Source organism: Typopeltis vanoorti, chromosome 15 (assembly GCF_054136105.1).
Source record: "Typopeltis vanoorti isolate ZY-2024b chromosome 15, IOZ_Tvanoo_1.0, whole genome shotgun sequence".
Lineage (NCBI taxonomy): Eukaryota > Metazoa > Arthropoda > Arachnida > Uropygi > Thelyphonidae > Typopeltis > Typopeltis vanoorti.
Window position 1 is genome coordinate 103,723,359 of NC_143563.1, and position 27,203 is coordinate 103,750,561.

A 27,203-nucleotide genomic window follows, 5' to 3' on the forward strand; every position below is an offset into this window, starting at 1 on the left:
TGTTTTTTTTTTTCAGGGATAATTACGTTAAAATGTGTGGATTACTGTTCTCTCTCCTCCCCCCGCCGCCGCCGCCATTAAGAGTCAGGTCCATTTTATGGTTAGTGAATAGAAGTCACACATTGTAATTAGTAAACTGGTAAATGATGACAAGCTTGTGTATCCATACATATACATCTGAAGAAGAACTGAAACATTGAGTGTAACTATATATTACTATTAATAAATTTTTATTCTCTAGACAATAGTTTTATCTACAAGGCTTTTACCAGGCTAGATAATCCAATAAGTCTACTCTAGATACCAAACATGGAACTTTTTCAAGCCATTACAGAAAGTGGTAGGGTTTTTCATACCACAAAAATAGTCAAACCGACAAGAAGAATACATGCAAATTAAGAGACATAATAGACTGGCCATAATTCTATATCACCAAGGCCATTTTCAACCTCTAATATGCAGGGTAGCATCACCTGCTGCCCAAAAAATTAATTTACTACCTAACAGACATTCACATGAACCTAACAATGAACGATCCATGCCAATCATCAAATGCAGAGTCTGACGGTGGGGGTGGGGGTGGGGGGCAGATATAAGCTGTATGACCAATGAAGTTAGCAAAACTGTGGCATACTGTCACAGTTCTGCCTACACTAAATAAAATATTTAAATTAAATTAAATTAAAACACTTAAAATGAATTTCATTCAAGACAAGCACAGTGAGTGAGTTCGGAGCATTCTATACAGACATTATGTCAAATTATCCAGGTCACAATGACTTGTAACAGTTGATGGATGAGCAAGTAAAATGACAGTCAACTTGTTAATTATGCTGATAGGTGTACAGCAATTCAGAAAAATAGGCAATGATAGTCTCAATACTATAAATGACATTAGCAGCAGATGCAGAATGCCAAAATCCATTAGGTAGGTAGGTAGAATAAATTCTTTCCCTTACCTGGTTTGCAGCCTTCCCACTTTACTTGCCTTAGCATGAAAATAAAAAAAGTATAAGATATTCACTATGTTTAATGCATGAACATAAGAATTCAATACTACTAACTCTCACTTTCTCTTAATCTCATCCTTGTGTGAATAGTCTAAAATGAATGTAGTATAATTAACAATGAGATCACAACAAAATATCAAAAAAGCTGTACAGCACTGATTGCAATTCTTTGATTTATTTTTGCTTTTAAATTGAACTCTGAATTTTTAGTGAGTGCAGAGTGCATAGTGCTCAATGAGAATTTACTATACACTGTTTATCACTTATCACCGATGACAAAAACTTTAATGAGAGCATGAACCTTATTGCTGATGTCATTATTTATACAAATAATGTATATAAATATTAAGATTGATGAATTCTTCATTTAACAGATTGCATCAAGTTATTTACCAATACTTATTCAGTCCTAAGACTAACAAAATTTTAATGGGCAGATGCTGAATCATTTTCAGAAAATATCATAATCCACAGTTTACCCCCCCCCCCAACGTTTAACCTTGATTAGAAACTTCTCTCTGATATCTCATATTAAGGCAGATATGTGATGTGAATGATACCACAACAACAGCAATGCCATAAATGCATTATTCCATGATGTTAAGTTGTAAATGGTAATTACCCTTCACCATGAAGTATGAATAGTTTTTCCTTTACTTCACAAGGTACAGCATGAACAATTTTTTAAGCCATTCTCCTTTTAACAGATATGAGCCACCATATAACAGATGGTTGAAAGGATAATATATACATATATACAAGGCTTGACAAATATACTGACCCATGGCAAATTAAGGGACACTCTTGACTTAATTACTTTTATAATAAAGTGATAAGAGTAGATGATGAGGAAAAGGCATATTCGGCCTTTTTTTTAATTTTTTTTTATAAAGGCAATTAACAAGGTGCCACATAAGCTGATATTTAAGTTGCAGCAATTGGGTTTGAATGTTAGTTTAGTGAATTGGACTGGGGAATGGCTGTCTGAGAGAATGGAATCAAGGAAGCAGAAGGGCAGAATACCGGAATCTGTATTTTGTTTAATCTTTATATCAATAACATTGTCAATGGCTTGCAGGGAGATATTCAGTCGATTGCAGATAATGTACAACTGTGAAGTAGTATTAGTAATAGGTGCAGATGTAGCAGCCCTTCAAGAGGATTTGGATAAACTGGACAGACAGACAAATGAATGGGGGGGGGAGTCAGTTTAATTCTGCTAAATGTAAATTCCTGAAGTTTGGGATACATCGATAAGAGGCTGCATACTCTGTTGAAGGAACTGTACTGGAGTAAATTGGAGAGGCAAGGAATCTTGGAGTGCTGATTGATAGAAAGCAGAAATTCAGGAACATACTGCAAGGTGGTAAAGATTGCTGCAATACTGTGAAGGATGCTGACCACCAGAGATAAGAGTTGTTATTAAATTGTTTAAAGCCTGTCAAGACCACACCTTCCTGGACTACTGTGCTCAAATTTGGTCCCCAGGATTTGAAGGAGATAAATTAACCTTCAAAAGAGTGCAGAGCAATCAGAAAAAGAGATCAGAAAAATATTGTCCAAATTAGACACAAAAAAAGTCTTTTGGCCTGATTGCAATTGGCCTGAAGATTTGTACACCAGAAATGACTCCTATCCTATGTTGCCTGTATATACTCTCTTACTCCATTGGTATCTATCTGAAAGCCTGGAAATTGGCCTATGTTCAATCCAATCCCAAGAAAGGTGACAATTTATTACCATCAAACTACTACCCTATCATCTCACTCACCTGTCTTCTCTAAAGTAATGGAGAGAATCAACAATTCCCAACTCCTACAGTACTTTGAAGGCACCTAGATAATAAATGACCACCAATATGGATTCCGTCACTGCCAATCAACAGGAGATCAACTCACATATATCACCCATCTCTGGACAAATGCCATGGAGAAGTTTGGTGAATTCCCAAGTGGTTGCACTTGATATCTCCAAAGCTTTTGATATTGTATCTGGCACAAAGGTTTACTAAACAAACTCCCAACATTTTGTCTGTCCCAGAACTTCCACTGTTGGATTGCCACCTTTTTCTCTGGATGCACACTATGTGTGATGGTGGATGGTTCCTTATCCTCTTACCATTCAACTAATGCTGAGGTTCCACAAGGTTCTGTTCTCTCACCTCTTCCTTTTATATATATCAATGGCCTACTTCAGTTGACTTCCCACGCAATAAACAGTTTTGCAGATGACAGCACCACTCCTTCCTTTCAATTGAATGGAAGGAGTGGTGCTGTCATCTTACTCTACACAAATCACCTCAACCTAAAGAACATCAACAACCACTGCCATCAATTCTGATCTCCAAGCCATCTTCCAATTGGGTTAGATAACCTTTTCAATTTCAATACTAGCAAAATCCAGTCTGCTTTATTTCTCACAAAAAAAAAGACACATTTTCTTACAGTATTATTTTTGAAAACACTTAAAAATTTTAGACAAGATGAGATTTCTCTTCTTGGAATCACCCTGACATAAAGCCTCTCCTGGCATAAACACATCACAACTATTGCCTCCTTAGCTTCAATAAAACTAGGATTTCTCTTTGGTTCAAGATGTTACTTCAACTCTGAACAGCTGTTAACCTTATATAAATCACAAATCCACCCCACATTTGGAGTGGGGCCCTTTAAGACTCGAACAGAGGAGGGAATCAGATCGATTAATAACCAATCTCTTACTAACTCACTTCTCCAACTTTTACACAGGCATCTGGTTTCTTCAATATGTGTATTCTATAAATATTTCCATAGCAAATATTGATATGAAATAACATCAATAATTCCCCCATTCAGTACTAAATCTGTTGGAACACGTGTGACTGGCATCCAACATCCCTTCACAGTGCACTTTGAAACTCACAGAACAAGTTTCTTTTCCTCCTCCTTCATCCCTCCTATATTGTGGAACAGTAATCCCCGTATGTGTTTCTCAAAGAATGCAATATACAGACTTTTAAATCAAATGTAAACAAGTGTTTTCCTTTCCCAACCCACTAATGATACATGGAACTAACATACCACAGGCTGATTAACCAACATCTCATGCATGGGCTCAACATAAAAAAAAAAAAAAAAACGCAAATAACAATAATGATATCAGGACTGTAAAATGTTAGTTATGAGGACAGACTGAGGGAATGTGCACTGTAAAATTTGATAGAAGGAAGATAGGTAATATAATTGAGACATTTAAACTGTTGAGAGGTAGTTACAGAGTTGACAACGGGGAGCACTTTCAATTGGTGGAACGGGGGGGGGGGGGGTCATTCCTGAAATGGCGAAAGGAAGTTGCGGGCAAGAGGGTGATGAGTGGTTTCTTTTCATGGAGGGTAGTTGAACCATGGAATGCACTGCCTGATAGTGTTGAGATCAAAAACTGTGAATGAGTGGTATATTCTCTAGGGCAGGCCTCCCACGATCAGTCATGTAACTCCATGGAGATCTTGAATCATGATGATGAATGATGATAATAATAATAACTTTCACAGCTTATGCATGTAACAAAATTATATAGAATTTTATTCACAGAACTACAACATATTTCATCCAATGTTACATGGATATTGTCAATGAGACAGACTGCTAACTACAATTAAAATGAGTCACTATAATGGGGCATAAATCATGCATATATTAGCTCGTACCTCGTTCACAAATGACGTATATGATATTACACTATTAGAGTTCAAAGGAAAAATTGCAGAATGTTGCATAGATAAAAATTATTTTAAATAATTATTAATTAAAAATCTTATGAACAATTAACAGTAATCACTTTCTAAAACTGGGATATTGGCATGCAGTCTGATAGGTTTATGTTTCAAGGAAAAGACGATCAAATTTAAACTGGCTGGAATGAAAAGATTTTGTATGGTTCCAAAGAACTCTGTGCCTAGGGTCAACAGTGTGAGAAGCAAGGCCAGACTTGTAGGATTCCAAAAATGTAATGTAGTCTTGATGTTCTTATCAAGGCAAAAAGACCAGTCTGTCCAAAATAACAAAGATGACATGAACAGGGTACTTGATAGATACCGGGTAAGGAAAGACATGGTAATATCATTTGTAGATGGTAGGAAGGAAGAAAGTTTTCAAGCTAGTTTGAAGGAAGTATATAGATTGAATTTTTGAAGAATCCTTACCATTTGTTCCAAGGTTCCTTTAAGATAGTTTACTGAAAATTCTTGTCGCAATAGATTGCAGTAGAAGGATGATAATTATCAATAATTTTTGAATGGTAGTTTGTTGTATCCATTACATATCAGATTGCTTTTAATTTTATTCAACTCATCTAACAAAAGGGGATCAGAAGAGCAGATCGTATGAGCTCTATATATGTGACTCTTGATAATACCCATTTTCTGTGATCAACGATGGTAGAAGGACGAGTGAATATAACTGCCAGTAAAGGATGGCTTCTGATAAACTGAATAAAAATGGGTATAATCAAGATTCTTGTACATAGAGCTCGTATGATCTGCTATTCTGATCCCCCTTTTGTTAAATGGGGATATGTAGTCCTCTATAATGAGAAGGAAGAACTATGACAAATTCTTGATAAAGGATTTGTCCTATTACTGATTTTGTTAATCAAGATCAGTAATAACACAGGACTTGAACTCAATCCTAGCAAGACAAAGATTATGGTTCTCAAAGGAAATACAAACAGGAAGCTCTTGAGAAACAAGTTTACCTTAATGGAGAAAGAATTACAGATGTCAGCAAGTTTGAGTACCTAGGATCCATTATTAATGTGAAAAATTGCTGTTCAGAAAGTCAGAAGAAGATTGGGAATGGCTAAAACATGGCTACAACAGTCAGAGAGTTGTCTAAAATCCGAAAGGATGGATCTATCTTCATGGAAACAAAGTTGAGGATTTTGGATGCAGTTGTTTCTCCAACAGCAACTTATGGATGTGAGACTTGGAACCTAAAGAAGTCAGTTAAGAAAAGAATAGCTGCTTTTGAGATGTGGTGTTACTGTTGGGGATATATACTGAAAGGTGTACAAATGAATGGGTGTTAGAAAAGATCAGTAGAATTTTAAGGCTCCTTAAGGATACTGACAGAAGAAAGTTAAAATATTTTGGACATATTGAAAGGATGGAAGGAGGACTTCTCAGAACAATAATAGAAGGTAAAGTTCTCAGAAAAGAGGAAGAGGTAGACAGTCAATGAGATGGATGGATAGTGTGTGTGGAATGACTTCAGAGTTGAAGCCTCCAGAAAAGCATACAACAGGACTACATGGTAAGGCACATCCAAGCATCGGAGTGACCATACAGCATCTATGGATGTTCAATGAACATATGACTACAATTCCAGGCAATGCATTCCACTCACCAACCTCTTAATGCAAAGAACCTACTCCTTATGCTGCTTCCCCTTAGCTTCAAGGGGGGATATTTTGGACATATTGAAAGGATGGAAGGAGGACTTCTCCGAACAATAATAGAAGGTAAAGTTCTCAGAAAAGAGGAAGAGGTAGACAGTCAATGAGATGGATGGATAGTGTGTGTGGAATGACTTCAGAGTTGAAGCCTCCAGAAAAGCATACAACAGGACTACATGGTAAGGCACATCCAAGCATCGGAGTGACCATACAGCATCTATGGATGTTCAATGAACATATGACTACAATTCCAGGCAATGCATTCCACTCACCAACCTCTTAATGCAAAGAACCTACTCCTTATGCTGCTTCCCCTTAGCTTCAAGGGGGGATATCTCCTTGTTTCCCCCACCCCTTCATCAATTCTATGAAAAATTTCTGAAAAATGCTACTATAACAGCACTACATAAAGTTCACATTATTAATAACTATCAACAATTTTCCTTCAAATTAGTCTATTACTTGTCGTTACTCCAATATTGTTGTATCTAACATTCTGTTCTTCTAAGACACTCGTGACTGAATCAGTCCACCCCTAGACCTCGGTCTTCCTCTGTGTCTTTTTCTTGTCATCTTGGCCACAAATATCATGATGGTACAAAATAATCCTTACCAACTTAAATGTATCAATCATCCCTTCTATTCACAAGGCTTTGCAAATTGCATTCCCTCAATCTTTCTTCATATCCCACATCCTAAAGAACAGTTACCACCTTAATCAATCTTCTCTGGATCATTTATATTGGATTTTTACTGGATAGATATGAGGATATATCCAATATATCCTCATCACCATAAAAACCAGGGCAATACAAATCTGTGCACAATGATCCATATGTGTCCTGATAAAGGCCTTATACAACAGAACGAAAACCTCCTTATTTCTGCACATTAAAGGCCATCATCATCATCATTGCTGAATTCTGATGTTATGACTTCACAACTTTAGATCCTTGTCCACCACCTCTCCAAGATTGTTTGTCCTCTTTACTTCCTTCAAAATTTCCCCCACCAAATGTATACTTTGCATCGCACTGTTCCTGCCAAATTTCACAACCTTACATTTTGAAACACTGAATTGACAGTTCGATACAGTTGCCCATTCATACAATCTATTAAAGTCCTCCCTGTAAGGCCTCAACATCTGCTTGAATCCTCATCACTCCTCCAGTTTTGCAACATCTACAAACAGTTGTATATCACCAGTTAAGTCTATCAAAATATCATTAATATACAAATTAAATAACAATGGTCCCAAGGTGGAACTTGGTAGTTGGAACTTGGAACTTGGAAGGTGGTAGGTGCTAGGTGGGCACTAGATGGTAGATATCTTTCATCACCCGTGAAATACACTATCTTGCTTATTAGAAACCTGAAGTGGCTGCACCCATCTTTGGTCACTACAGCAAGGGTTCCAGTTTCTGTCACCCTCTTCCCATATACAGAGAGAGTGATACCCTCAATGATATACCAATCTCATTGTAGAAGACCAGGACCCTCCCTCATTCAAGGGTACAGCAGCAAAATGGTTCCACAGGCCATCCACTCGATAGTACACAGAACCAAACTCTAATAATGTATCTGGAGGCTTCCCAATCAGCCAGTGTCAAATCCTGCAGCCAAGTAATTTGACAGTTTGTGACTGGAGGGAGACCAAATGCTGTGGTTGCAGAGGAAACTGTTGAAGCCATGTATGGACAGGAGACCAAGTTCCCTCTGTTTGAGTGGTATGTTTGCAAGACTGTCACCTCTCACTGCATGTCTCACTTCCTTCTGCACAAAATACAATGAACCATAACCAAAAGAAATGTGATTTTACTGCAGATCTCAAAAATTCTTCCAAAAAAAAAACAAAAAAAAAAAACAATCAAACAACTCACCAATGTTAATTCTTTCGAAAAAAAAATTTCCACATCCACTTCAATAACATCAGTGGCCCGAACAGCAATATAAATGGTATGAAGCACCACCATCTACTGGCAACCTCAATAGCCACTGGCCTGAACTTCCCAAACTACACAATACAGCTCTTTCTGCCACAAGGGTCGAACTTGTGCAATTCAACAGAAGTGACATACCATGCCAGAGACAACAAAACCTTGAATCTCCAGTTTGATCTGCTTTGGATCAAAATTTCTATACCAAACCAACCTGCCCTTTTCATATGATCTCTCTCTCTATCACTCTCCAAACTCCATCAACGACTCCAACCTCTTCAAATCTCTCTCTCTCTCTAAAGCTTGACTTTCTGCAATCAAAATATCCCAATAGTCAGGTCATCCTTCTTGAGGACTTCAATGTCCATAACTCACATTGGCTCTCCTTCTACAGTTTCACAACCAAGCAGGCAGGGATGCTCAGGTGTTTACCTATCTCAGATCATCAATCTTCCTAACCAGAATACTCTTCAATTTGCTAACATAGGTCATCTCTTCCTAACAAATTCCCATTCCAGGTATACCACTTGGTAATTCGGACCACAACCTCATACAAGTCTTTTGTCACAGAATAAATTTCACTCACCAGTTCACAGTCTCATGTCCTTTGGCACTACAAGGGTGCCAACTGGACAGACTACTGTGACTTCTATTTATCATTCCCATGGTCCAACTACTGCCTCAGTTCTTCCAATCCAAACATCTCAGACCAAATAACAGAAATCATTCTCACAGAAATTAAGGCTTTCATCCCTTATTCCACTCCAAATTCTCAGCAACCACCCAAGCCTTGATTCTCAAAAAAGTGTATCAATGCTGTAAAAGGGGAAAAAACTCTACTTACCACGAATGGCTCAAGAGCAAAACTCCAGTTGCACACTCTGCAGCTCGTGACTATTGTAAAAGAATCATCACCAAGTCCAAGTCACACTTTGAGAGAGCCAAATGCTGAAAACTCACCTACTGCCCAAATAGCAGTCACTCCTTCTGGTTCCTTGCCAAGGAAATTGGGTGCAACTTCTACCCACACAGATTCCCACTACTCTTACAACAAGATGGTACTGTAGTTACCTTACCTAAAGTCAAGGCCAATTTATTGGCATCACACTTCTCTTCAAATACCTGCATCGATGGCCTGGGCAAAGTTCCTTCCACACTATCAAAAACAGTTCCCTCCATGTCACCCACAGTCTCTGACAAACGAAATTCAAAGAATGCTCAATAGCTTGAACATAAATAAGGCATCTGGTCCTCCTGGTATCTCACGTATTGTGTTAAAAAACTGTGCCCCAGAACTGACATCTATCTTGTATCACCTCTTCAATCTATCCTATTCAACTGGCATCTACCCTACAACATGGAAGCAGGTCCAGATCCAGCCCATCCCAGAAAAAAGTGATAAAAGTCAACTAATGAACTACTGCCCAATTGCTCTCACTTCTGTTTTCTCTCTAAAATTAAGGAAAAGGCAATCTCTTGAAGCAACCAACTCTTGAACTGCCTAGAGTCATACCAACTAATCAGTGACCAGCAGTAGGAATACTGACATTCATGATCTACAGCTGATCTTCTTTCCTTCCCCACCAACCTCTGGACTCGAGCCATGGAGAAATTTGGAGAAACTCATTTGGTTACCCTCAACATTTCAAAAGCATTTGATTGGGTTTGGGCACAGGGACCTACTTAACAAATTGCCATCCCATGGCCTTCCTTCATCACTCTGCAACTGGATTGTGATCTTTCTCACTGGTCGTTCACTGTCATGTGTCATGGTGGATGGTTTACTCTCCTCAGATTTCCCCACAATGCAGGAGTACCCCAGGATTCTGTTCTTTCGCCTGCTATCTTAGACTTACAATCCTATCCACAGCTTAGCCGATGACAGTACACTCCATTCTTCCTTTTCATTTGACAAACCTTGTAGTGCTCCTCAAGATCTACCATGACCAGTGACCTGAATTCAAATCTCCTAGCCATAACCCAGTGGGGCAAGGACAACCATGTAAACTTCAATGCTGCCAAAACTCAGTCCTGTCTGATCTCTCACAAGAAAGAGCTCGCATCCCCCCCCCTTACCTTCAGTAATACTGATATATCCAAACACAATCAGATTTCCCTACTCAGAATAATCTGCACTTCCGATCTTTCTGGCACCACGACTTTCAACTATAGCTTCTGCAGCAGCAAAAAACTTGTACTTTTTCAAACAAGACACTACTTCACACCTTTACAGCTGCTAACTCTATACAAAGCTCAAATCTGCAGAGCCATGAAATACTGCTCCCATATTTGGGGTGGAGCACCAAAATCCTGTCTAAGAATCCATCCAGAAGAGGGCAATCAGCCTAATTAATTCCTCTCTCTCACACATACGCACTTCAATCCCTCTCTCACAGACATTCAGTTTCTGCCTTGTGTCTCTTCTACAGATACTTTCGTGGACAGTACTGAATTGGCAACCATTATTCCTCCACTCTCCTCCAAAATCATTAAAACAAGAGCCACTGCTAACCAACACCCTTTTACAGTCCATCTCGAAACTCACTGAACCAACTTCACTGCCTCCTCCTTTGTCCCATTTACTTTTGTCCTTTAGAACAGTCTCCCTCACTCTGCCTTCCCTAAAGATAACAACCCACAGCTGTTCAAGCAAAATATGAACAGATTCCTCCTTTCTTCTATTCCTCTTGTTGCCCATGCCCATGGCACTAATGTGCTATAGGTCTGGTTTCCTTTTGTGTGTGAATCAGATAATTAAAAAAAATAAATGGGGGGCGGGGGGGAAGACCCTGAGCAACACCACCAGTGATTTTACTCTTCTGGAAAACTTGGTATACTCCAATAGATATCTGCACAACCTGCTAATACCAATCAGAGAGCAAGTTGCCTATCCAACTCACTAATCTATCATCCAATCCCACTGCTTTAGTTTAGTTATTACCAACCTGTGGTGTTGCAATCTATTAAATGCTTTTGCAAAATCCAAGTATACCACTGTATATGCATTTCCCTTGTCCAATACATTCAATAACATTTTATACTACATAAAAGAAATGATAAAACACAACCTACAGTCTCTGTAGCTCAGTCGGTATAGACAAAGTTGGTCAGAAAGACCTGGATTCGATTCCCATCAGCGATGTGAGGAACCTTTATCTGGTCACCTTCGACTAAAGGTGAATTACGGAGGTCAAGGGTTTTCACCTGGAAACGTGGGTTTTTTGTCCCTGCAGAGAGCAGGCAGACTGGCTCCGTGAACACACAGATTACAGTCATGAATACTGTCCTTAGGGGGATTCAGCAAGGAGTGACGAACCAGTCACATTAAATTTATTGTGAAACCCTCATTAGGGGACTCTACCCATCTTAAAGGGATGGATGAGACTAATCAATAATCAAAATACAACCTCTCTTTAACAAATCCATAATGATGAGCACAAAAAATATCACTATTATCAATCCGCATTTGTATCCTACTTTCCCCAACCAATCCAATACCTTAACTAGAACTCCAGGTATACAGTTATAGATCAAATTATAGATCAGCCTATAATTTGTAGCCTATATGCATTTCCCTTGTCTCACCCATCTTAAAGGGATGGATGAGACTAATCAATAATCAAAATACACCCTCTCTTTAACAAACCCATAATGATGAGCACAAAAAATATCACTATTATCAATCTGCATTTGTATCCTACTTTCCCCAACCAATCCAATACCTTAACTAGAACTCCAGATATACAGATCAGCCTATAATTTGTAGCCTAAACCGTATCACCACTTTATGAAGAGGAAACATTTTACCCTCCTCCCACTCCTTTGGGATTTGTGCTATTGCAAGCCTCTTGCTAAACAGGTGACCAAGGCTGATGCTAACTCCATGGAATATTCCCTTAAGACACATATGTGATAATGTGTCATCAAGTTTTATTGCTTTATTGACATATAGCTTACTTAAGCTTACTCTAGTTAATGCAAAAACCAACATTAGTTCTAAAAGTTGCCGCTAGAGTGATACATGGCACTGCAATACATGTAAATTACGCATGATACTCCATGGTGTGCAGTGAAATACTGCAACCGTACCATTTATGCAAATGACAAATGTCCCCAATGACGTATGCTTTGAAAGAAGCTTCTATAAAAGCAGGTAGCTGCAGAATGCATTAGTTCACTGCCTGTGGGCAGATGTGTTAAAGCAGAATGTCACCATTACCAAAAGATCAATCACACACTTCTCATGAAGCTGTTTTACCAGAATAACAGCCTTAACAGCATAGCGAAAGTTCAGAACATTAAAGGGATTAAAAATGGGACTATGACTGCAAATGGTTTACTCAAAATGATGGTTTATGCAAAATATAAAATTCCATTGTCACACATATCGTGTTAAATATTTTGGGACTTTGTGAAGCCCTGGAAAGATAAGCCTAGGATTCTTCTTGATTTCATTTAGAGCATCAAGGGATCACAACGTTGATATCACTTCTCTAAAAGTTTAGGATTTTCTAGGGAGTTACTGCAATAAGTATTCCCTCAACAGATGTTGCATAAAGGAGTTGCTCTGAATATTTTTTGAATGTTGTTTCTACAGTGATGTTTCCTAAACAGAGCTGAACTGATTTAAGAACCTACCAGACTTTCCAAACTCTAATGGGTAAAGGATAACGTTTTGCCAATAAAGCATTCTATTCACCCTGTTGGCTGTATTAATAGAAAACATTCGAATGGTAGAGGCAATGTTTTTTTTGTTGTTTTTTTTTAAATATATATATATCACTTGCTGCCTCCATGAATTATGGATATAGCTGGTACTTTGTGAAGCCTTGGAAAATTTGAGGAGAAACGATTCAGAAAAGAAGGGAGAATTTGGCACCACAGATCCTCACTCACTTCTGAGCCACATGGATTCCCACCATCCAGCAAGGAATAAAATGTGCCTGGATTTATTTATTTATTTATTTAGCATATGGCTCACACATGAAAAGTTACATTAATCCTTAATATATATAAGCATAATAATAGACATATGTACTATAATAACACATAATACAGTCATAAAAGAGACACTCAAGAATAGACTACAACTGCATGTCTAGCGTGGATGAACTTTGACAGGTTTCAATTGTATGCATGTTGGGCACATTCTACTGTAATATGATTAACTGTCTGGCGGGGGTGATCAACAGTGGCATCTGGATGAGGCAATCATGCCCCATTTGTAAAGGTGGTCTTGCACATCTGCCATGATTGCTGTGGATTCTCTTAAGGGTAAACCAAGTTTTCTGAGGTAGATCAAAACCGAAGGCATCTGTGTTGGATCCACTAATTCATGGAAGTCTCTTGTTGAAGTATTACAAGGACTCTCCTTCATGTCAAAACTTGCTCCACAAGATTTTTTGCTGTTAAGATTGGAGGGTGCCTATTTATTTCTAGGGATGGGATGTGTTCATGGATTGGGAGATCTTGGATTTCCATGATTTTGCTGTATTCAGTAAAAGAAAGTTGGATCTGCGGAGGTGGGATGTTGCTTAGCACTGGGAGCCAGTAGGCTGGGATTGATTTCACAGTTCCAGAAATAAGATGCAGTGGTGTAAAACTGAGCATCAACCAAGTACACATGGACACTGTTCAGCCATATGGGTGAGCACATCCCACTTCTGCATCTGAAGTGGGATGTGCCCGGAAGTGGGATGCCACAAACATTACAGTAAGTCTTGGACTGTGTTCCTAAACCATGGGAAAGGAGACTTACTATAACACTGTTAACCTTTACAAAGTTGTCAGCCAACCGATCCTGTCCAGGCCATTTGGGAACCACCCACCTTGCCAAAGCGGGGAATGCACAACCTGTGGACATCCAGAAAGAAAGACCAATGAGGATCTCTCTCTTTCTGGATGTCCACAGGTTGCACTATACAGCAGATATGGCTGTATATCAAATGACCCCATTTATAATAGCCTATGATATAAAAGTAAGAAAGATTTAGCACAAAGAGAGCAAAGAATATGGAAGAGTATAGCAAAAGAGTAAGAAGACAAGCACCAACATTATCATCAGACGGTTCTTTCTACATGAATGTGACCTACACAGGTGTCAAACCAGGCAGAGGATACAATCTACTAAGCAGGCTGAAGAGATTATACACAGGATTAATCCGATTATAGCATAAATTATGTTCGGAAGAAGCAATCAGTACTTCCATATGCTATGAATTCAACAAAAATCAATTCAATTCTAGAAACAGTGTCAAAAGGTTGTTTATACACACACGCACACATTAATGCTAATGTAACATGTAAAACAGTAATTCTCTATATTTAGAGATGTCCAAGTCTAATAAAATGTACATGTCCACAATAGCACACCAATGAAAGATAAACCGATACTATCAGTAAGATAACATTAAGTAATTCCATTAGTAAGAATGATCTTCCACAATGATCTGTGCTAGCTCCATCGCTTTTCAGTCACTACACCTATGACATTCCCACCATCTCACAGAAAAACTCAGAGCACATCCTTACAAAGTTGCAGAGAATACACTAATAAAGGACATATCAAAACTTGACAACTACTTTAAACAATGGTGCTTACAACACAATCTTCAGAAAATTAAAGTCACTGCTTTTTATTGAAATAACAGCCAGTCAAACTATGTTCCAAGTCTACTTTAGAAACAGCATGGTAAAATACAATAGAACCGTACAGTTATGTTGGTGAGGATTCTTGAATTTCACTTGACAAAGATTGCTGAAAAATTAAAAACTTGCAGTAATATCTTATCTTGCAGGTTCTTCATGGGGTGCATGCAAAGTCAGTACATTACACACAGCAGCTTTGGCATTAATGTATCCATAGCAGAATATCGTTCTGCAGATGGCTTAATAGTGCTCACACCTCACTGGGTGATGTCCATCTCAATTGAACCATGAGATTTATTTCTGGAACAATATGATTAACACCAACTTACTGGCTCCAAACACTTGGTAATATTGCTCCTCCTCCTCCTCCTTTATGGAGGAAAAGGACTTTAGCAATTCATGTACTAAAATTATTGAGAGCAATGACTTGCCCATTCATGAAGATATCTCCTACACAACTACTAAGAAATTGAAATCTGGACAATCTGCCTAGAGAAGTGGTGTGCAAATATTGCACACAGGAATAAAATGTAGAAGTGGGAAAGAAGATTTATCTCTGGAACAATAAGATTAGCACCAACTTACTGGCTCCAAACACTTATTAATATTGCTCCTCCTCCATTATTGAGGAAAAAATACTTTAGGCAGCCTATGTAATAAAATTATTGAGAACAATGTCTTGCCCATTCATGATTCTGTGTAAGATAATTCTTACACAGTTACTCAGAAACTGAAATTTAGAAAACCTGCCTAGAGAACTTGTGCAAATGTTTGATGCCTTTGATATCACATCAGCCTGGAAACTATAATGATAGAAACATGGCTCTAACTTACATATCACTATTCCTGATCCAACAGCCAGACTAAAGAGTTTTGACCTTCCATGACATGGGAAATGCAAACAGATGCTCCACAAATGGAAATCGGCTGGCTTTCAATACTGTGACTGTGGCAATTTAGACTGGACCATTAACCATATTGTTAGTGACTATCCTGTGTTCTCTTATGCTGGAACTTATATGAAAGTTTTTAATGCGGATTCAGAATCTAAATGTTAAACTATAACTTTTCTGTTTATTCTCTTATTATTTTCTATATGTACATCATTTGCTAAATAAATAAATAGAATGATGAATTTATGATTAAAGTAAACTGAAAAACATATACAGTAAAACCTCTTTTTTACACTTTTCAGGGGACCGATGGAAAAAAAGTGTATATAGCAGAAATTTAAAAAAAACATTAAAAAAGGGCGAAAAGATGACTTACTGCTAGTATGCAAGTCTACATACTAGATTACAAAATTTAATAACTGAAAATAAATGAATTTACAATTACTTACATTTATATTCCTTCTATAAACATAAAGACATACATAAATATACTTGGGCAGCAAGAGGATGGAAATCAATATTAGATTACATCATATTAAATGAAAAGACATCAAAATTTTCACTAGATGTTAGAGTTCACAGAGGATATGAAATAAGCAGTGACCACTTCCTTGTTAAAATAAAATTAAGATTACCACCTAAATGGCTACAAGTAACAAGAACAGAAAGAAAAATTGAAACATTTGTTTATAAAACTCGACTATTGAATGACACAAGTGTACAATGGCTATACGAACAAAGAATTAACCAGTATCTAGATAAAATAAAACAAAATGAAGAAATAGAAATAGAATGGCTTAATATAAAAACAATACTAAATGCAGCAGCAAATGAAAGCTTAGGAAAGACCAAAAAATTCAATAAAAGGAAAAAACTGAAGATCTGGGATGATATAATCAAAGAAATAATCAAAAAGAAAAAAGAAGCCTATCACAAATGGTTAAGCAGTAAAAGATTAGAAGATGAAATAGAATATAAAAGAATAAGAGCCATAGCTAAAAGAGAAGTCAGAAAAAGACAGAGAATCATGGAACAAATTTGTTTCTAATTTAGAACATGATTTATATAAAATAAGACCCAATGTATATAAGATTTTGAAACACCTAAATGCAGATACCAAAGAAAACATAAAATTAAACACTGAATTGAAATTAGAAGAATTTCTAAATTACTACACAGAACTGTGGACAGACAAATATTTTAAAAAAGACAACTGGCAAACAATTAACGAAAATGAAAAGGATATAACTGAAGAAGAATTAGAAATCAGCCTGAAAGAAACAAAAAACGGAAAATAACCTGGAGAAGATAAGCTAGGTTCAGAACTATATAAATACGCAGGAACAAGATTCAAAGGAAGACTCTTATTATTTTTAAATAAAATTTACTCAACTGGTATCCCCCCAATAGAATGGAAAAAAGCAATTGTGATTCCTATCTTTAAGAAAGGTAATAGAGATGACCCTAAAAACTATAGAGGTATCAGTATACTAAATTCATGTTACAAAAAATATACAGCAGAATCTTAAATAACAAACTAATGAAATATTCCGAAAACTTTATTCTAGAGGTACAAAATGGATTTAGAAAAGGACGATCATGTATAGACCCAGCCTTCTGCCTAAAATTAATAATAGAGAAAAGAAGAGAATATAATTTAGAAACACATATTGCATTTATTGACTTTGAAAAAGCATTTGACAAAGTTAAAAGAAACATATTATTTAACATATTAAAAGAAAGACAAATACCAAATAATATCCTAAAAGCTGTCACAAGTATATATGAAAATAATCAAATACAAATAAGATTAAATCACGAGCTATCATATACAAGAGAGACAAACCAAGGGGTCCGACAGGGATGTCCCCTCTCAGCAACTCTTTTTAATATCTACTTAAATGAAATAATAATAAAATGGAGTAAAAATTTACTACAAGGAATTAAACTTTCACCTACAGTTAAATTAAACACTCTCCTCTTTGCAGACGACCAAATAATAATTACAAATTCTGAAGATAACCTACAGAAAGCTATTTTAAATCTAAATGAGATATCCAAAGATTATGGTATGATAATATCAATGGAAAAATCAAAAACTATGGCCTTTAAAGGACAAGATCCAGCAAGAACTAAAATAGTATTAGATAACAAGATCTTAGAACAGGTGAATTCATTTAACTACCTAGGATGTATGATCACTTATGAAAATGAAAAAGATATAAACATAAAAATTGCAAAATATTTAAAAATAACAGGAGTAATTAACTCTATATTTAAACCAAACCCAGTTCAAAAACAAACCAGGCTAAAAGTATACAATACATTAGCACTACCGGTCTTAATGTATGGAAGCGAAATCTGGACAATAAAACAAAAAGACAAACAAAGATTAACAACAGCAGAAATGAAGTTTATGAGAAAAACTGCAAAGTATACCCTATTTGATCACAAAAGAAATGAAGATATTATGAAAGAATTAAACCAAGAACCAAGTAATTTAAAAAATTAAAAAATATAAACATAGATGGATGGAACATGTTCAAAGAATGAAAACAGAAAGATTACCAAAACAAGCCTTAAAGTACAAGCCATTAGGAAAAAGAAAATCAGGACATCCTCTTAAACGATTCAACGATGACTTCTAAGGCTGTAACAGGCCATACTAGGCCTAAATCCTTGATACGTATGATGATGATGACTTACATTTATGTATTTAAAAAAATCTTTAATTGTTGATTGTTTTTGCTTTCCTTTTTTTTCGATAGTACCAGATTGCTTTGCATCGAGTTCAATGCTTGACCTGTTTTTTACTATTGTGTTCAAAGTGGACACGGAGAGTCCAAGATCTTTTGCTAAATGCACACATGTTCTTGCATGCCAATCTACACATTGCAGAATTGCCATCTTTTCTTCTACAGAAATACATTTTCTATCTTTTTTCTCCATGTTACTAACACGGATAATCCACCACCGCAGCTTGAAAGCAACTTTCACATGCTAAATTACGTAGCAGAAATTCTGCAATATCAATCGTACTGTGATTGAAAAATCACGGTATCACTCATCACTACATTACTGATGCAAGCGTGCAAGTCACCGTGATGGCGGAAATGAAACTACAGCTGAAAGTAATGCCATTTGGGAACAGAAATGTGCAGATTTTTGCAGAAATCGATTTGAAAATCAGTATTGCCACCTGAGAAAAAAACACAAATCACGGGAAATAACGTCCACATCAAGTTGTTAATAGTTGGAAAACAATATATTGCAAGAATAGGCCTTAAGACTTGACCAACAAAAAATGACATAAATGGCAGGAAAATGTAAATTGCAGGAACGTAAAAACGGGGTTTTACTGCATATATATATATATATATGTATATAATTATTTAACACGTTGGCTGCCATAGGTGTAAACTTGCACCAGTGTCAATGTGTTATGTTGCAAATACAATGTGAGATAACTCATAATGGGTGTCTTAACATAGACTACCAACTACAAGTTACTCACAGTTGGCAGTCATCGTGTTAAATAAGTATCTAAAAACTTGAATTATATGAATAAAAACGTTTGCTTACATTTGTAAGTGAAGCACGTGAACATATAGATGTTGGAAGAACCTGGTAACCAATTACAACCTTTTCTGAACTTGTTGCAGAAGGGGTAGATGGTGCATTTTTCTCTGTATTTTCCACAGTTACAGTTTCCACTTCTTGTTCAGAGACAGAAAGCTTTTTCTGTCTTTCCTATTGAAAATTTTGATAAATATAATTCTCAGTCAATTCTTGCTGCAGTAAATTCATAGGGAATGGAGAAATAGTTTGTTATAATGGAAGGTTTCATAAAGAGTTCTTGCCTTACTTATGAGGACTTATGAAAAGTTTGTTATAATGAGAGTTAATGGTAAAGAAAGACTTATTGTACTGTTATCATTGATTTAATGGACTAATCGGAGAAGGCGGATGTCCCCCATTACTGAAAGTCCATTAAATTGAATGTATTTTAAAAACATATATTAATAATGAACTTAAATGTACAGGATGTATTAAATGCTTTATGATGTATAAGTATGAATAAAATATTATATACACTGAGTAATTTATACACACCACTTAAACATCTGTTAAAAATGTAAAAATAAATTTACAACTGGAACCAAACTTTATTTTAATTAAACATTCAAAAACTACACAATATAACTAATGGAGTGTTTCCACCACTTTTTTTTTTCTTAAAGCTCACACAGAGTTGTTTTCAACATGAACATTAGTTGCTGCTTTTTTTTTTATTTAAATTCATTTTAGAGGAGGAAAAATACTTTAGAAAAAACTGTAGAAGCCGTCTTGGAACAACCATCTACAGTGTAATTTAATGTCAACTCCTTAAAAGTTTTTTTTAAAAAGAAAAAAAAAATTTCATGAATGTCCGAAACTGTTTGATTTTTGACTCTATAAATCCTGCATGCACATGCAACGATTACACCACCTTTAAAAGCTTCTCAATCAGTTCTAATTTTTGTGCAACACTCAAGTTATCACATTTACACTTTACTTTTTTATCTCATTGGGGCCATAATGATAGACGAATATTATATATTTATTAAAAAATATGTAAAAATCACAATTATGTAAAATGCAAAAATAACAAAAGATAAACAATAGGATGAACAGCACCAGAAGACTGATAGTGTTGACTCACAATGCTAATCCACTATTAATCTCCTCCCTCACTTAGATGATTTAATACCCCAAACCCAACACCAGATGCATGATACGATGATGCTGACAAATTGACCCAACCTTTTAAGCATGCTCTATTGCACAAATAAAAAAAAAGTTTTTTTTTTTAAGACAAATTTTTTGTCCATTAAATCAGGTTCTATTAAATCAAGGGCCTAGTGCATTTTCTTTAATCATTTTAAGGTTATCAGGATAGATATATCTGGGGATATATCTAGAAGATCACAAAGATTTAGAACAGATACACTGAATTATACACATTTAATTAAGGAAACTATTAAAATGAAAAAGTGATGACACTTACCTGCTCAGTAAGTCATCACGATTACACTCCAATATACCAAAGCACAAATCGATTGTGTTCACCATGTTCACTTAATGAGCTGAAAGATTGATTAGTTTTATTGTTTCCATGCCACGGTATGGCAAGGAGACCATATGCACTCTGTATAAACAGCATGTCTAAGAATCTTTCTTCTCCAACTGCACCTTCCCCTTCTCTTTTTTTTTTTTCCCCTTTCACCACTTAAACAGTAACATGACAATAAACTCAGATAGTGTCACTGCAGTTAAAGTAAAAAAAACAGTTCAAGTATGTGTAAGAATGGAAGTCATAGGAAATGGAAAAATAAGAAATGAATTATAAATAAGTGCAATAAATGAGAAACCGAGGAAACCATAAAAAAAACTGAAGAAAATGCACAGAATGAATGGAAGATGTAAGAATACAGAATTTCAAAGAAGTAAATATAAACCTAAAGGGTAGAAAGAACCCTAGGGGAAAGAGTGAAAGTATACTCTTTTGGATGCAAAAAAGCTTCTAGCCTAGATTTTGAATAAAGAGGAGATGGGTGAGAAACAAAACAGCTTATCAAAATTACAAAATACAGAGTTCTTATACAGAATACATATCAGGAATTAATAATGATGAGAAAAGCTTCACAAGATTCATTGAATAATCTCACAAATTTAAAGGAAATATGATGAAGAGGAGTATTTTAGTGTCAGTGAGTATAGTGCCCAATAGCTAGAGCACATCAACTAATCCTAATATTCAATGTACCTCAAATTAATGTAATCCATATATTCTACACATTTCAGTTGTAGATTAATAAGTTTTTCCACAGTAATTAAAATTATATTGCTTAGAAATGCTTTAAATGTTAGAAAGAAACCCATGATGCATTTAGTTTTTTGTAACTGGGATATGAAGTGGAATAATATTTTTAGAAATGAGAAATTTTTCATATTTATTTTCAGATCTTATTCTAGGCTCTAATGTCTCAGTATTTTTTGATACTGAAAACAAAAATCAAATTAGCAAAATGTGATTTTTTTCTCAGTTTTTTCTTTCCTTCCTTCCTTACCTTCAAGCTTTTCAAAAAAAAACAAGATATTACCTTTAGGCTTTTCCCGTATTTACAGAGTTTCTTGTTAAGTAATCTTAATTACTGTCAATAAACTGGCAGACATGAAGGATGAAGAATGTACAGATACTTGCTGAATCCTATATGTTACATTTCAAGAAACGGACTTCAACACTAACCACCATATTAAATGAGAGAAAATTACAACTTTTCATCACATTCCTTTGAAATTTGCAAGGTTATACAAAAAATCTTGTGGTCTATTTTACACTATCCTAACCGTGACCACAAATGATTACAAATTTCTGGCATTTGAGATAATTATTTGAAAAATAGACATCTAAATTAATCCAATTATCATCATCATCAAATTCCTGCCATGTACCCTCAAGGGGTGTACATGATATGATAGCTCTACATGAAAAATTTACATCATTATCAACTTCCTATCTACAATTTTCCTCCAAATCAGTCTGTTACTTGTCAAGACTCCAACATTATCAGATCTTACATTTCTATTGTCTAAGGCACTTTTTACCATATCAATCCACCTATATATCTTGGTCTTCCTCTAGGTCATTTGATTGCCAACCTGGCAAAGAACACCTATTTTGCTATTCTTTCCTCGTCCATTCTATTTTAATTACCATACCATCTGAGATTAGCTCTGCTAATGCATTCCTGATGCTGACAATGTCAAGTTCTTTCCTAATATCCTCGTCTTTTAATATGATATTGCCATTGATGCCATCTGTTCATGCCCCTAATCTTTCTCAGGACTCTCATATCTGTAGTCTCTAGTCTTTGGTCAAGTGTTTTACTTGTGACCCAGCTCTCAGATCCATAGTTAAAACTGGTTTGAACACCGTCTTGTATACAGCTAATTTAGTGTTTTGGCTAATTTCTCTCTTATTCAATATAAATGTATTCAGTTGACTTCATACTATACCAGCTTTCTTGATTCTGTTGTCTATTTCCATATTTAATTTACCATCTTCACTAAAAATCGTGTCTAAGTAGCTGAAATGTTTTACTTGTTCTATAGGTTCTCCATTCACAATGCAGTTGACATTTTCAATGATTCTGCCTATTTTCATTGTCTTTGTCTTTTTATTGCTGACCTTCATACCATATCTATTACAACAGCTATTCAATTTAGTCAGAGAATCTTGCAGACTTGTAGCAGATTTATTTGGAAGTATAACATCGTCTGCATAAAGAAAAGAGCTGACATTAACATCTCCAATTTTGATATCATGTTTAATACCACTTTCCTTCATAATGTGATCCATATAGATAATGAATAAGAGAGGGGGATAATGTACATCCTTGTCTCACACCAGATTTAAACCATCTTCCTGTACTTCTTCAATTCTAAGTGCTGACTTACAACTCAAATAAAGACTAAGTATTGCTTGATACAGTACCTCATCAATACCATATAACTGTAGCGTATTGAATAGCTTCTCTCTTGGCACCTTGTCATATGCCTTTTCTAGATCTACAAAACTTAAATACAGATCTTTGTTATATTCCCATGCTTTCTCCTTTATATTTCATCTTTATATTCCCATGTTTCAGTCACCCCTATTATGTCGATCTGGTACTAATTCCTCAGCTAGCTCCATTTCTTTGCCATTCAGGCTTCTTATGTTGATAGTACCGATCTTTAACTCTGGTGATGTTGAATTGAGGTGTGTTTTAGGATTTGTTCTAGTACCTGACTTTTCGCTGTTCACCCTGGTTCCCTGGCAAAAACAACAGGGGCCTTGTTTAACTGGGCAACGCCCCAGCCAGCATGAAATTCTCTCATGTTGTACCATCATTTTGTATTTTGGTTTAAGCCAATAAGAATACAGTTTGGTCAGCTAAATCACAAATTGCCAGTCCATCCTCGTTTGTTCAGTATCCGAGTAAATACCTAACAGGGTGCACCATGAGAAGATGAGGATTGGACATTAGGTCAGAATTCGGTTCTCCGCATTCCTTTAAAGGCTATGTGGTGGTCTCCTCTCAGTTATACAGCTTTGACCCTTAAGCACCCCTAATTCAATTATATGTTTGTTAATATTAGAAATTTTGAAGTTACAGAACTCTGTTTATTTAAAATTAACTATATATCCATAAAATTTATTACACTAAAATTATGTTTCTTGCTATACTATTCTAAAGATTCAATCATTCAGTAATCTGAAACGATCAGAATTTTCCTATTACAAAGCATATTTTTAATGTAGTCTATTTCCATTAAAAATAATAATAAAAATAAATAATTCCATTAAAAATAATTCTAAAACTAAAAATAATTTTAAAAATATACAATGCCATAAATAAGCACTGTATAAATAAACTGATACAACTAATGCAAGACAAGTCATAAATCCTCTGGGGTTACAGATAACAGATCCACAGAAAAACAGTTTCAAATAAATCATCAGCAAATTTCAACCATGTGCCATCAAGCGGTATACATACAGCAGCGCTTCCCCAACTGTGGGCCATGGCCCCTTTGTTGAGGGAGCCGTGAAATAATGAAAAGAAATTTAAAATGTTTTAAGACCAAGTAGTTCTTTTTTTCAATCTTAAAAGAAATGCATTTCATTTTTATTATTTATTATTTCTTTTATGTTATTTTTTTATATATTAATGGAAAATCACACATTGGTGTTCGTTCATAAATTTTGCTTCCTGCATATTTCGACGCTTAATGAATATTAGTAAATATATGCTTATTCATATAAGTTTCATTTCAAAGGTATTGATAAGAAGCACAAAAAAGCTCTTACAAATGCAAAATCTTGAATATAAACTGTATTGAATATAAATACAATAAATATTATAATAACATATGTCTGTATTATGATTTTTTTTTTTTTTTTTTGATGGGGGCCGTGAAATATTTTAATTTTTCCAAACAGTATATAATAATATTATATACTCAAACAATTTGAGTATATAATATTATTATCTTCCTAGTAGCAATTTTCATCCAAATTAATCAGTTATTTGTCAGCATTCCAATATACCAAAGCTTATATTTTGGTGTCCTGGAGAACAACCAACTACATCAGTACTAAGTTCTGGTCAACATCTGTAAAATGAAGATCATGGTAAATTAATGGGATCTCTCATATTCTCACCATCTTGGTAATCAAACATGCTTCCCTATACTTTACCATTCTGTTTAAGTGATCATACTGCTATAGATTTACTCTGCTCGTACATTCTTAAATGGGAATAATGTCAATTTCCCTTCCAATATCCTCATTTTTAATATGATTCTACATCCTACCATCTGTTCATTCCCTGAATTTTTTTATAATAACTCTTATATGAGGGTGGCCTGAAAAGTTCTACCCCTAACAATGAAAAAAACGAATTTATAATTTCAAAATTATTTTTATTTTTCTGCAACATAATATCCCTTAAGACTAATACATTTATTCTAGCAATTCTCCAGTGCCATTATCCCATCCCTGTAGTGGTTCTCAGTAAGATCTGCAAAATATCCCTCTATGGCTGCAATCACTCTTGATTCGAAGAAAAACGCTGCCCAGCGAGGAAGAGATTTAGTTTTGGGAAGAGATAGAAGTCAGAGGGAGCCAAATCTGGGGAATAGGGCGGATGTTCCAACAATTTATAGTGCAGATCCCTTAATTTTCCCATTGTCAAAACACTTTTGTGGGCAGGTGCATTGTCCTTATGAAAGATAATTTTTTCTTCTGCAAACAGGGTCTTTTCTCATAAATTGTTTCATCTAGTCTGGTTAAAAGATCGGAATAATATTCCCTGGTTATTGTTTTACCCTTTTCAAGATAATTAATAAACAAAATGCCTTTAGCATCCCAAAACACCCTTTCCTGACGATGGAACTGACTTTGTCTTCTTTGGCAATGAACAACCGGCTTTTGTCACTGTTTTAACTCCTGTTTGGATTCTGGTGGGTAATGGTGAATCCAAGTCTCATCCATAGTAATAAATCGACACACAAAATCAGTTTTATTCTTGTTAAAATGCTCCAAGCACTGTTTAGAGATGTTCATGTGAATGCATTTTTGATCTGCTGTGAGCAAGCGTGACACCCATCTTGCGCAAAGCTTTTTCATTTGCAATTCTTCATGCAAAATATATCCTACACATTCTTTTGAAATGCCTATAGTCTCAGCAATTTCACGCACTTTGACTCGCCGGTATTCCAATACCATATCGTGCACTTGATAAATGATTTCTGGTGTTGTTACATTTTTAGGACGTCCTTCACGTGGATCATCTTCAGGCAGATACGGCTACATTTAAACTCGACCCCATTTCCTTATTGTCGAAAACAAAGGAGAAGAGTGCCCATAAACTTTTATGAACTTCGAATGAATTTCTTTAGGCATTAAACCTTCTTTTACAAAGAATTTTATAACTGCATGATACTCAATTTTATCCATTTCAAGGGATACAAGCAACACTTTTGCTTCAGACAGCTGTATAAAACAAACTACTAGATAGAATGACTTGCAATTTCACATGGATGCTTATGGCAGATGTTCCAACTTAGAAAAAAAATCTTGCCGATAGTGTTGCCATCTATGGTTGTGGCCAAGAACTTTTCAGACCACCCTCATATCTGTGGATTCTAGTCTCTGTTCAACTGTTTTATATGTAAATTTATATCTAAAATTGGTTTAAACATTCTTCACCATTTATTCCACATAAATGGAGAAGAAAAAGTTGCCTGTTCCGGACTCAATTTCATCTTTTTAAAGGTCTTCTTCTGCATCGAGTACCTTTTGGGCGGTAATTTAGAATTTGTTTAGGTATTCTGCTTCTATTCATTCTCAGTATGTATGAGAATTAATATAGAATTAATTAGTTATTTGCTACATATCTTAGCAAATAAAAAAAGTTTTATTTTATTTAGGGAGGTTGTAATTCCTAGTTTTTTTCTGATTTTGCTGCTTTTCATTTTGTCCATTATTGTGTCTCCTTCAGTTCTGCACGGAAATTTCATTTCAGATGATTCAATTCTTCTTTCATCTGCTTTTTGTATTGTCCATATCTTACTGCCATAAAGTAAGGTTGGTTTAGCTACCTTACTACATATATAACAATCTATTGTAGATTCTTATTCATGTGTGTTTTTAAATAAAAATTTTATTTATAATGCCTGTTATTTTTAAAAAGTTG

At 35.5% G+C, this 27,203-nt stretch overlaps 1 protein-coding gene across 2 annotated transcripts in view; it reads right to left on the reverse strand.

The window, feature by feature from the left end:
* Cortactin (cortactin) overlaps nucleotides 1-27,203 on the reverse strand; it is a 280,366-nt gene that overhangs the window by 78,289 nt on the left and 174,874 nt on the right. For both annotated transcript variants that reach the window (XM_090405825.1, XM_090405824.1), the window contains exon 11: nucleotides 19,501-19,668. In XM_090405825.1, the coding sequence (XP_090261951.1) occupies nucleotides 19,501-19,668 (168 nt within the window). The remainder of the gene's footprint in view (nucleotides 1-19,500; nucleotides 19,669-27,203) is intronic.